Genomic DNA, 13,689 nt, shown 5'->3' with positions numbered 1-13,689 from the left:
ATTCAATAAAAAATTATCAGACATGCCAAGGAATAAGACTAAGTGACTGAAAACCAAGAGAAAGCGAACAGTAGAAAGTGACTGACTGGTATCCACAAACTAGCTTCATCAGACACAGACTTAAATTAGTATGTTTTGGGCTAGGCGGAGGTGGCTCAGTCAGTTAACCTTCTCCCTTTGTCTCAGGTCATGCTCTCAAGGTCCTGGCGTCAAGTCCTGAGTTAGACCCCTGCTCGGTGGGGAGTCTGATTCTCCCTTTCCCACTGCCCCGCCTCTCATGCTCTCACTTTCTCAAATAAGTAATTTTAAAAAATTATTTTTATGATCATGTTGTAGTAGTTAAAGTAACATTCTCTTACCACTCTTGTTGGAAAAATTATATTGGATTTACTCATTGTTTTAAGAATTGGCATATTAAAATTCTAACCTAAATTTTGTTAACAATAAGCTTATGTAAATTTATTTTTGAAATATTATTTTCATTTTAAAGACCCAATCAATCCTTTCCTCTACTATTTACCAAGAAATTTTGATTCTCATTTTAAATGTGCTGCTTTAAAAGGCTGTTTTCTAGTGCCATTTTCTTTTGATAATGAAAATTTCTTATATTTATCAGAGGAAGGCTTTTAAACCTATTCTGATTATTCATCTTGTCATGAGATAGTTATATCCTGAATCACATCTTTGACTATAGAAATGTACAGCAAGGAGCAGAGCTGTCTGAAGGCATGATTGGCTTTTTAAACTTTTTTGTGGAAATGCCTTGCAAATATGGAATTCTGAGGCTCTCTGTAACAATGGTCGTGTTGTGTTTGCTGAAGAGATAAAATAGATGTTTTTCTATTTTTTTAAAATATCAAACTTCACATATGAAAACAGAAAACAAAATATAATACCATCTATTTTCATTACACACAATGGCATTTAAGTTTTTGATTTAAAAAAAAATATATTTATTTATTCGTCAGAGAGAGAGGAGCGAGATTGAGCACAGGCAGACAGAGTGGCAGGCAGAGGCAGAGGGAGAGGGAGAAGCAGGCTCCCTGCCAAGCAAGGAGCCCGCTGTGGGACTCCATCCCAGGGTGCTGGGATCATGACCCGAGCTGAAGGCAGCTGCTTAACCAACTGAGCCACCCAGGCGTCCCGGCATTTAAGTTTTTTAAGTAGCCCAGCAGAATTATGTTCATAAAGATTCCATTAACCAATAATATGTTTTGTCTCCTTCATTCCCACTCTGGTTAAAATTCACATGTTATTAATGTCAGGTACAGAAATTATTAAAGGAAAAGTAGTAGGTTATTTTATAAATAACATCTTGTATAATTTTGGAAACCAAGCACAATATTCTCTTAATATTTGGTTTCCGGAATAGATAGACTCAGATAGTAGTTACTGATACTGCATTGCTAACTAAATTCACCTTAAAATTTTTTTTATCAAGGACAAGACTGAGCGTATTTTGCATTTTTTATTCCTTCTTAGGAAGTTACGATTTTACCTAAGTGGTTTTGAGACTTTGTATTTTATATTTTTCTAAAAAATCTTCCTTACAACAGCAGAATGAGACTAATAGTTATGATATAAGGTTTGTTTGTAGTTAACATCTAATTTATCCCTAGATCATTATCTCATGTTATATACTATCAATAGAGAAAGCAGTTCATATTTATAGTATATCAGTCTACAAATTCATATGTATTTGATGATTTTTAAAAATGAATTCCCTAGGAAATATAACTTTTGAAGCAATGATGGACATTCTCCGAGATAAACCAAGTGGCATTAATATGGAGGGAGAATTCCTGACCACCGCAAGCATGGTTTCTATTTTACCTCAAGACTCCAGCCTTCCTTGCATTCACTTCTTCACAGGGACTCCTGATCCTGAGAGGTAAAGTCATAAAATATCATAAACCAGCAAAGGGTCAGGGAGTAGGGTAGTCACTAGTCCTTGGTGATTTTGCCAGGCTAAATTTTTCTTACACAAACATGACAGTTATTTTTGTATGCATTTTCTGTTCAGGTTGTAGTATTCCATTATCACATGTACATAACTGCCATAGCTATTTTCATTTTTATAGTACAGTATTACAATATGTTAACAGATTCTTATATGCAGTTATCTCTTCCCCCACATATATTTAAAGTTGTCAAGAAAAGTAAGGTAGATGGTTTTCTTTTGCAGATTCAATATTACAATATTAGATGATTAATAACAGTAAAATATTAAATGATGTAGTTGTGCCAGATTTAGGTGGTTACTTATCTACTCATATCTAGAAAATACACGCATATAAAATTTAAACCATCAGTAGTTGAAGTTATATCTCAAATAGGATTTGTACAGACTAGTCATTAGTGTCTCTCATAGAACTTAATGTGCACTATATTTAGAAATGATCTTATAGTCACTATCTCCTGGTATTATGGTCTTTTGTGTTAGTAAAGATATTTTCAAGAATATTGGATGAGACTCATGAATACCTTATTAATACTGCTGCTCTTTTTCTTTCCAAATCCTAATCCTCAATCTGTAGTACTGAGGATTGTTCTTACCCTTCAGCTGTGGAGTTTGCAGTATAAAATGATGAACTATAATTTCACTTGGGACTGTTTCTGTGCCAGCCCCTTTGTTAGGTTCCTGGGAATACAGGGCTAAAAAAAGTGTGTTTCCCAGCCCCAAAGAAGAGCCCAGTGTACCAAGACAGACAGCATGGGTATAACTAGTATGACAAGAACAACTAATATGTAAGAAATTAATAGAAACTAGAGGGAATCTTAAAAGATTTAGAATGATGCTAAATATTTTTATATCCCCATAAGCCAATTATTGAAGACTTTTTCTTCTAGATCCGTTTTTAAGCCTTTCATATTTGTACCAAATATTCCACAACTCTTGGATACGAGTTCACCAACATTTGGACATGAAGATCCAGTTAAAAAGAAGCCACGTTTTCAGTTTAAGCCTGACAGAAGACACCCACTCTACCAAAAACATCAACAGGCATTGGAAGTAATAGATAAAAAGGAGGTATGATTAAATTATATTCTGTTTTGTCATTAAGAATAGTTTCAAGTATGATTCAATCCACATTTTGAACTTCGGAATTTCAGCTTTCTTTCCTTCCTTCATCTAAAAATAGGTTTAAAAATCGTTTAGATGTTTAGATTATAGAGTTGTAACCGAAGTTTAAAAATAGTTGTTAAAAATGCATTGTGAATCTTTCAGGGAAGTTAATGTATTAAATGTAGTAACAGTACCTCACATTTACTGAGCACTTACTATCCACCAGGATCATGGTACCATTACGCAGAATATTTTATTTAATCTTCACATTCTTTGTGAGCAGCTACTATTATTATATCCATTTTACTGATAAGGAATCTGAGGCTTGGGTAGTTTAAGCAGCTTACTTCATTTATATCTCACACCAAAAATGACAAAGCTACTGGAGGGCAGTTAACATGGCCTCTTACATAATGTTTGTAATCATATTGCCTTAGATTGATTTTTAAAAAGATTTTATTTATTTGGGAGAGAATGAGAGAGAGAGAGAGAGAGAGAGAGTGCATGCTTGGGTTGGGGGGTCAGAGGGAGAAGCAGGCTCCTGCTGAGCAGGGAGCCTGATGTGAGACTCCAGGATTATGACCTGAATCACAGGCAGTTGCTTAACCAACTGAGCCACCCAGGCATCCAGCCTTAGAGGTCTGTTAGCCTTCTAGTCTATTAAAAAATAGACTAGAAGGAAATAGAAGGGCTACCCAAAGTTTTTTTTTGCAGAACCATCAACTCATTTCCTTCAGTGAAGGAAAAGATTGGCCATCTTATACCTTTTCTCACCTGTTTATACCAGCTCCTGATTTCTATCATCTATAATTTCTTTTAATTCATCAAAGTATATACATATACTTTATATGTATATACAAAGTATATACATATACATATACTATATATATACATATATGTATCTACACATACATTCTATGTAATATTAATTAAATTAATTGTCCTTCAGGTAATTATTTACTTGCTTTTGTCTGTAGTATGTTGGCACAGTTGCCATTCCCCGACCTGCTTTGCTTACACTTAAAAGCAGAGAGTTCTGTCCAGACCTTCTATTTGCTGTGAATTCTTGACACTGTTCTTAATTTATTTTGGGCTACTTTGCTTTCACTTCAAACTTTGACTGTGGGGATGCCTGGGTGACAAAGTCAGTTTAGCATGTGACTCTTGGTTTCAGCTCAGGCCGTGATCTCAGGGTCATTAGATTGAGCCCGACATGGAGCCCAGCATCGGCCATGTGTGGGCCCCATGCTCAGCAAGGGGTCTGCTTAAGAGTCTCTCTTCTTCTCCCTCTGCCCCTCCCCTCCTTTAAATAAATCTTTAAACGAAAATGAAAACTTAGAGCATAAACACTTTTTGTAGCCTGGTGGCATGGAGTGAGAGGCAAGCAGTTTGTCTTAGAAGCCCATCACATGTGTCGATGAGAGCGCAGTCCACTGGCCATACACTGCCGTACACTGTGTGGGCTTGGCTTACCCTCTAGACTCAGCACAGCCCTGTGAAGAATGATGAGCCCTTTGGCTCTTCTTGCTCACGTTCTTCAGTGATGTGTTTCAGACTGTTGGCTCTGGGGGCATTTTCCCTTGTTCCTCCCTGAGCAGCCTCCACACTGCACTAACTGCTTACTATAGTTCTCAAGAGTTGTCAGCTTCCTTTCCCCCTTAATGCTGCGTCTGGTAGGTTGATTTTGTAGACTTATTATTAAATTTTTGTTTCATTAAATTGCTGATTGACAGTTTTCTGAGCAATACTGAAATTAAAATTTAAAAGCTGTTGTTACTATTTTAGGCTTTAATAGACATTAAATGTTAGATTGACAACAGAAAGCAGTGGAAAGAATAGAATTTAAGGGAAGAAGTGTCAAAGAGCTGGGTTCTAGTCTATTTTTTTTAATTTAAGTATAGTTGATACACAATATTAACATTAGTTTCAGGTGTACAGTATAGAGATTGGACAATTCTGTACATTATACTATGCTCACCCCAAGTGTAGCTGCCGTCTATCACCATATGTTATTACAATACCAGTAACTATATTTTTTATGTGCCTTTTATCCCTATGACTTATTCATTCCATAACTGGACGTCTGTATCTCCCTCTCCTCTTCACCCATTTTGCTCCCCCTCACTCCCCTCTCCTCTGGCAGCCATCAATCTGTTTGCTCTGTATTTATGGGTCTATTTCTGCTTTTTGTTTGTTCATTCATTTGTTTTGGTTTTTAGATTCCACGTCTAAGTGAAATCTTACGTTGTTTGTCTTTCTCTGGTTCTAATCTACTTTTATGTCTTAGAGTCAATGCTACTGACTTTTAATTTACATTTTTTTTAAAGATTTTATTTGAGAGAGAGAGAGAGCCAGAGCCTGAGATCACGAGCATGAGTGGTGGGGAGGGGTGAGGAAAGAGGGAGAAGCAAGAGCAGGAGGCTCCATCCCAGCACCCTAAGTAAGATCTTGACCTGAGCTGAAGGCAGCCATTTAACCAGCTGAGCCACCCAGGTGCCCCTTAATTTACATTTCTTGATTATTAATGAGGTTAGAAATCTTCTCATATGTTTATTGGCCATTAGTATTTCCTCTTAAATGACTTAAATGCTTCTTTTCCTTAGCCTACTTTTCAGTGGTTTCTTGGTTGTTTTTGCCTTTTGCTTCAAAGAGGCAAAAATATGTGAATTTTGAGTCTTTGTTATATTGCAAATTTTTTGTCTCAGTTCATTGTTTTATGTTTAGTCAATTACATTTGTTAGTCTTTTCCTTTAAGGCATCTTGATTTTATGCTTGAAAAGGCCAGCCTCACTTCAAAATAAATAAAACTTCTGTATTTTCTTCCAGTATGTATATGTGTATTTGAAAAAAATATTTAGTTCTTTAATTTGGGGAAATTTATTTTTGTGTCTGTTATGAAGTAGGGATCCTACTCTTTGTTTTCTAAGAGCTGACTAATTATTCCAATGCCATTTATAGACAAAATACATTTTTCCCACTGTTATCTAATATAGCGTTTCTTAGAAAAAGTCAATACAATTTTATTTTAAAGTCCATATTAAGGTTAAGAATCTTTGTCTTGTGAAGTTCTGCCCCATAATTGTTCAGATTTTTAAAATTATCCTTATTTTCTAATAACTTTCTTCTTACATACTTTTCCTTTCAGTACCTATTCTAAAACTGGTTATGGTAATTCGTCAATAACTTAAAAATTGCTTCATTCTGTAAAAGTCATGACTGTTCCCCTACCCCCCTTCTTGAAACAGAGAAATCACAGGGAGGAATCATCGAAAAAATGTCTTTTCTTTTAGTTGTTCTTTCCTTTGAATATTGCTGTTCTTTTTCCTTTCTTTAATCTGATAATATTGATTTTAAGTATAGAAGCTCCAACTTCATAAAGATCTTAGCCTCAATTTTTAGCAACCTTCCCCATCACAATTTCATAATTTCAATTGTCCTATTATTTGTCTTTTAGGTTTCTTGCTTATAGACTAATCCTACACAACTATTCTTATCTTTTCTACTATTTTCAATTTAAAATACCTAGTAAATTGGGGTTAATCTGTTAATTCAATCTAGAACAATGATTTTTCCCAAAGCATTTCATTCCTTCTATATCTAAAGAATAAGAGGAAGGGAACCAAACTAGAAGTAGAACCCAGAATGAACAAATCTTGTTTGTAGAGGTGAGCTGGAATTTGGTTAGACTTGTATGTGTATGTGTATGTGTTTATTTATTTTTATTTTTAATTGTTTAGGAAAAAGCCAAAACCTTGTTGGACAACATGAAGAAACTGGAGAAAGACCTATTCAAAGAGATGGAATCAATTCTTCAAAACAAGCACCTTGATGTGGATAAAATAGTTAATCTCTTTCCTCAGTGTGCAAAAGATGAAATTAGAATTTATAAGTCAAACATTAGTCCTTAGTGGTCATGTATGGTGAGCAATCTTCTTTAAAGTCAGAATCTATCACCTATCATCTATCATCTATCACAATGTTATTATTGGTAAATGATAACCTAATTTAAGCAGATCTGATTATTCTTTAATAGCATTTACATTAATGGCCTATGAGAACTACATATAGCCTTGCTGAAATATTGAGAATGAAAATAACATTGGAATTAGGCATGTATATCATGGGATAGCCAGGAGGTATTTCATGTATTTATTTGCCTATTTTTTTTTTAGCCATAATACCTTTTAAAAATTATAATAATTAAATATTTAATTCTTCATAAAACAAAAAATATTAAAATAATACATACATTTATGTTTATTATAGTTATGTTTGGCCTCAAATAATTTTCTCATTTACAGAAAGCAGATTTTTCTTTAGTAATGGAAAATATTGTTTCTCAAGTAATGAGTTTTTCTCATTAGGCACATACTAATCATCTCTAACAAAATATCCTAAATTTACACATTGTCTTATTATAATGTATTAATTATGCAAATGCACTTTTATTAAACTCAAACATGCTTTTTGTCAAGGCTTGGCTGACCAGTGAGCTTTTAGCTCTAATTATCAAGCAGTTTTTCAGCCATGCATCTTTATAGGCTTTAATATTTTTAGAAGAGCTTGTCTGGGGATTAGGAAATGGGATAAGGGAACCGAGATCTTAGGAGACACTATTTATGTGTCTCAAATCTTTCTCAAATTTTATTTCTGTTCACTCAGTTAAAAACAGCAACAGGAGTGAGACAGTGGCAATGAATAGGATCGTTAGTGTATTATGAACGTTAAGAACATTATAGTGTATAGCGTATTGTGAACATTATAAATGAGTAATATCTACCCAAAGTTTATAAAACTTTGTCAAAGTTATGTAGAGAGGACTCAAAATTGCAAATATAAACAAAAGAAAAATCCAACTCAAAATAACACTATTTATTGGTTTCTACAAATATCTATTTTAGGTATTATCATATTTATTGGTTACTGTCACTGTAATTAGGATTATGACTAAAGTAGTGGATCACTGTATCTAAAGAGTGCCAGGAAATTTTTTTTAAAAGTTCTTTCATAACAACCATAATCTGTCTGATGTTGTTCTTGTCTAATACAGGGCTGCCATTACAAATGAAAAGATATTTGTCTCAAGGACTCAGTTAATTCTGTTTGCCTTAGATATGGTTCAGTGTTAGCTTCTCCCCAAATCATGAAGACCCCTGGCCAACCCCTACACCTCTCTTCTCTCTCTTAATATATGAGGAAACTAAGGGGAAGGAGTCCATTCATTTATCCAGGGACACATACTTGAATCTTATTTCTCTCCCTAGGGCTAACATATTTTCTCTTTCTCTTCCCACACCACCCTAGACTCAGTTAGCACCATCTTTCACCTGGACAACTGCAGCTAACTCTTTCCTATACCCATTCTTGTTCTCTATCTCCATTCACATGGGTCTCCACAGACTAACTGATCTCTAAGGAATGTAAATCTAATTATGAATTGCCCTCCTAAAACTTTTTTTTTTTTTAAGATTTTTATTTATTTATTTATTTGACAGACAGAGATCACAAGTAGGCAGAGAGATAGAGGAAGAAGCAGGCTCCCCACTGAGCAGAGAGCCCGATGCGGGGCTCAATCTCAGGACCCTGAGTTCACAACCTGAGCTGAAGGCAGAGGCTTTAACCCACTGAGCCACCCAGGCGCCCCCCTCCTAAAACTTTTTAAGAAAATATATTTTATAGCAAGTTTTAGATTTAGAGCAAAACTTAACAGAAAATAGAGTTCCCATATACCTCCTGTCCCACCTCCAGCATCCCCCTCTATCAACATCCCACACTAGAACAGTACATTTGTTATAACTGATGAACCTATATGGACATATCATTATTGCTCCAAATCCATAGTCTACATTCGGGTTCACTCAATGTACCTTCTGTGGGTTTGGACAACTACAATGATGTGTATTAATGATCATAGTATCAGACAGAGTAGATTTACTCCTTTAAATATCATCTGTGCTCTACCTATTCATCTCTCCCTCCCCAAATCCCTGACAGCTACTTATCTTTTTTACTGTCTCCATAGTTTTGCCCTTTCTAGAATATCACATAGCTGGAATCATACAGTATGTAGCCTTTTCTCATTTGCTCTTTAACTTACTTAGTAATATGCATTTAAGGTCCCTCCATGTCTTCTTATGGCTTGAGAGCTCATTTCTTTTTAGTGCTGAATAACATTACATTGTCTGGATATCTTGGTTGCTGATGCCCACTATTGAAAGACATCTTAGTTGCTTCCATGTTTTGGCAATTATGAATAAAGCTGCTATAAACATCTGTGTGCCAGTTTTTGTGTAGACATAAGTTTTCAGTTTATTTGGGTAAATACCCAGCAACATGAGTGCTGGATGGTATGCTAAGAGTATGTTTAGTCTTGTAAGAAACTGCCATACTATCTTCCAGAGTGACTATGATTTTGCATTCCACCAGCAATGAATGAGAGTTTTTGTTCCTTCACATCCTTGTCATTAGGTATTGTCAGTGTTCTGGATTTTGGCCATCTCATATGTGTGTAGTAGTATCTCATTGTTTTAATTTGCTTATGATATACGAAGCAGAGCACCTTTTTATATGGTTATTTGCCATCTTCTTTGGTGACATATCTGTTCAGATCTTTTGCTCATTTTTAAAATCAGGTTGTTCCTTTTCTTATTGTTGAGTCTAAAACTCTTTTAAAGAATCATTGAAATAAGTCCCAATCCTTAACAACTATCAAAAAGATCCTGCTGATCTTTCCCATCTATATCTTACTACAGTTTTGCCAGTGTTTTTTTCTTTTTTTTGTAATCTCCTTCATCGATTTCTTTTTTTTTTTTTAAAGATTTATTTATTTATTTGACAGAGAGAAATCCCAAGTAGACAGAGAGGCAGCCAGAGAGAGAGAGAGAGAGAGGGAAGCAGGCTCCCTGCTGAGCAGAGAGCCCGATGCGGGACTCGATCCCAGGACCCTGAGATCATGACATGAGCCGAAGGCAGCGGCTTAATCCACTGAGCCACCCAGGCGCCCTCCTTCATCAATTTCATCCATTCCCCCCATCCACCTCCCTCCTGGCAGCCACCAGTTCTCTGTACTTAAGTCTGTTTCTTCTTTTTGGTGTTCATCTGTTTTGTTTCTTAAATTCTACATATGAGTGAAATAATATGGTATTTGTTTTTTTCTCACTGGCTTATTTCACTTAGCATTTTACCGTCTGTCCATCCATGTTGGTGCAAATGGCAAGATTTCATTCTTTCTTTCTTATGGCTGAATAATATTCCGTTGTATGTATACATACTGCAACTTCTTTACCCATTCATGTATATATGGACACTTGGGTTGCTTCCACATTTTGGCTATTGTAAATAATGCTGCAATAAACAGAGGGGTGCATATATCTTTTTAAATTAATGTTTTTGTTTTCTTTGAGTAAATACCCAGTTGCTGAATTACTGGATCATATGGTAATTCTATTTTTAACTTTTCGAAGGAAATTCCATACTGTTTTCCACAGCGCCAGCATAAATTTGCATTCCCCTTTCTAAAAAGCTCTTCCTATGCTGCTCTTCCAAATCCATGAATGTGCCCAGTTCTTTCACAATGGCTATAAACCCCTACTTGCATCATTCTTTTCGTGTGCTCCTCTTTTATGTCAGTAGTTCCTTTCAACCTTTAGAACTTCGCTGAAACATGAATTCCTCAGGAAAGCCTTCCCCATACCACAGGGTCAAGTCTGTTGCTACACACTCTCAGAGCCACATGTGATCCTGATCACAAGTGTAATTATGTGTCTAACGCCTGTCTTTCACAGTAATATAGAAGCTTTATGAGGCTCGGAACCATCTTTGTTCCCACAGTTGTGTGCTCAGTATTCAACACGGTGTTGGCACAAGCTACATGCTCAGTAAATATTTGCTAAATGAGCATTTGAGTGCTGATGGAAGTAACTTATACAGTCCTCTGTAAAGTTGAGCAAATTACTTAGACAATTTATCTACTTAGTAACCTTTGTAAAGTCACAGGTCAACTTGTTGACTTTTTCCATATTCAAAATGGGAATAACAACTCCCTAAATACAAGGATTATTGTAAGGATGTGTGAATTAATTAAGAAACCGTTTGGGAGACTTTCACTCTCTAAATCCAATGTGGTATTTGGGTTTTGGTAATTGTGTGGGTAATTAATGCCTTGTGGTATAGTTTAGAAAATTTAAGGTTTTCTTAAATTTCATGTATTTCTTAAATAAAAAAATTTAGTAGCTAAAATTAAGCTTTTGGTTTTTTTCTTTTTGGTGAACCCTTAAGTGATAGGCTTTATATTTACCATGATGTAATAAACCCAAGGAATAATTTAATAAATTGAGTACTTTAGAAAAAGTTCGTTTGTTTGATCTTTGGTGAAAATAGCAACTTATGTATTAATCTTCAACCAAAATTTTATTTTTATTTCGATTCCAGTATAATTAACATACAGTTTTGTATTAGTTTCAGGTATACAATATAGGGATTCAACAATTCCATCTATTACTCAGTGCTTACCAAGATAAGTGTAGTTTTAATACCTTTCACCTGTTTCACCCATCATTCCCTCTGCCCCAATCTGTTTGTTCTCTATAGTTAACAGTTTGTCTTTGGTTTCTTTTTTTTTCCCCTTTGTTTTGTTTCTTAAATTTCACATATGAGTGAAATCATATGGTATTTGTCTTTCTCTGACTGACTTATTTCGCTTAGCATCATATTCTCTAGATCCATCCATGTTGTTGCAAATGGCAAGATTTCATTTTTTCTTATGGATGAATATTTTATATATGTGTGTGTGTGTGTATATATATATATAGTTCACCCATAATAATGAATATATATATTGAATATATATATACATATATACATATATTCTCTCTATATAATAATGAATATATATATACACACACACACACACACATGCCTCATCTTTATCCATTCATCTATTGATAGATATTTGGCTAACTATTGCAAATAATGCTGTATTAAACATAGGGATGCATATATCCTTTCAAATTTGTGTTTTTTTATTTTTTAGGTGAATACTCAGTACAATTCCTGGACCAAATGGTAGTTCCATTTTTTATTTTTTTCTAGTTTTAATTATTTGAAGGACCTCCATACTGTTTTCCTCAGTTTGCATTTTCCCAGTTTGTATTCCCACAAACAATGCATGAGGGTTCCTTTTCCTCCCCATCCTTGTCAACACTTGTTTCTCGTGTTTTTTGGTTTTAGCCATTCTGACAGGTGTGAGCTGACATCTTACTGTGGTTTTGATTTGCATTTCCCTGATGGTGAGTGAAGTCGAGCATCTTTTCATGTGTCTATTGACCATCTATATGTCTTCTTTGGAGAAATGTCTGTGTCTTGTGTCCAATTTTTTAATTGGATTATTTGTTTTTTTGGTGTCAAGTTGCATAAGTTCTTTATATATTTTGGATACTAACCCTTTTTCAGTTATGTCACTTGCAAATATCTTCTCCCATTCAGTAGATTGTCTTTTAGTTTTGTTGATCAACCAAAAATTTTGTCCTAGAAATAATTATGCAGCCTAAAATTTTGGAAATTTAGTTTCTACTTGTAAAATTTGCCAGAAATAGATTCAACAGAGTGAATGTTTTCTCTTTTTAATTAATTACTTCAGGGTTTTCTCATACCAATCATAGAAATTTTTTTTCTAATTTTTTATTTTTTAAAGTTTTTTTAAAAATGATTTTATTCATTTATTTGACAGAGATCACAGGTAGGCCGAGAGGCAGGCAGAGAGAGAGGAAGGGAAGCAGGCTCCCTGCTGAGCAGAGAGCCCAATGCGGGGCTTGATCCCAGGACCCTGGGATCACGACCTGAGCCAAAGGCAGAGGTTTTAACCCACTGAGCCATCCAGGCACCCCCCAATCATAGAAATTGATCATCTCACCTTTTCCTGAAGAATGGTGATAACATTTCTGATCCTGAACTGTGTTTCCAACCACCAGACATCACTTGACTACCTATGACCAGTGGTCTAAAGTCATTTAATATTTTACATCATATGAAAATTGAAGGGGCAAAAACTAAGAGCTATATTTTGCATAGCAAACATGTAAAGTAATAGTTTTACATTTTTCTTGCTCTTATAAACTTAATGTCATTAATCATCATTCTTTCTTTTTTTTTTTTTAAATACCAAGCACACTCTACCTTATTCTAAAACTATTGAAGGTTTTTTTTTTTTTTTTTAAGATTTTATTTATTTGACAGACAGAGATCACAAGTAGGCAGAGAGAGAGGGGGAAGCAGGCCCCTTGCTGAGCAGAGAGCCCGATGCAGGGCTCGATCCCAGGACCCTAAGATCATGACCTGAGCCAAAGGCAGAGGCTTTAACCCACTGAGCCACCCAGGTGCCCCTAAAACTACTGAAGTTTAAACAAAATGTAGTCATGGAATTAATCAGAACAAAGAAATGAACTTACATATTGAATATTAGCCTAAAAGGGGTAGTTTTTTTTTTTTTTTTAAAGTTCTCTATACACAACACAGAGCTTGAACTCATGACCCTGAGATCAAGAGTTGCATGCTCTACCAACTGAGCCAACCCAGCACCTAAAAGGGGTAGATTTTAATAAAAATTCTATCAGGTAATTTTCTCA

At 35.1% G+C, this 13,689-nt stretch overlaps 1 protein-coding gene across 7 annotated transcripts in view; it reads left to right on the top strand.

The window, feature by feature from the left end:
- Positions 1-9,340, top strand: part of SCRN3 (secernin 3) — a 28,068-nt gene extending 18,728 nt beyond the window's left edge. For all 7 annotated transcript variants that reach the window (XM_059167004.1, XM_059167001.1, XM_059167002.1 and 4 more), the window contains 3 exons: positions 1,729-1,891; positions 2,851-3,031; positions 6,805-9,340. In XM_059167004.1, the coding sequence (XP_059022987.1) occupies positions 1,729-1,891; positions 2,851-3,031; positions 6,805-6,975 (515 nt within the window). In that variant the 3' untranslated portion in view covers positions 6,976-9,340. The remainder of the gene's footprint in view (positions 1-1,728; positions 1,892-2,850; positions 3,032-6,804) is intronic.
- Positions 9,341-13,689: the final 4,349 nt, after the last annotated feature.

Source organism: Mustela lutreola, chromosome 3 (genome assembly GCF_030435805.1).
Source record: "Mustela lutreola isolate mMusLut2 chromosome 3, mMusLut2.pri, whole genome shotgun sequence".
In the NCBI taxonomy this organism is placed as follows: domain Eukaryota; kingdom Metazoa; phylum Chordata; class Mammalia; order Carnivora; family Mustelidae; genus Mustela; species Mustela lutreola.
The sequence above is the reverse complement of the archived record's forward strand: the minus strand, read 5'-3'. Positions and strand labels throughout refer to the sequence as shown.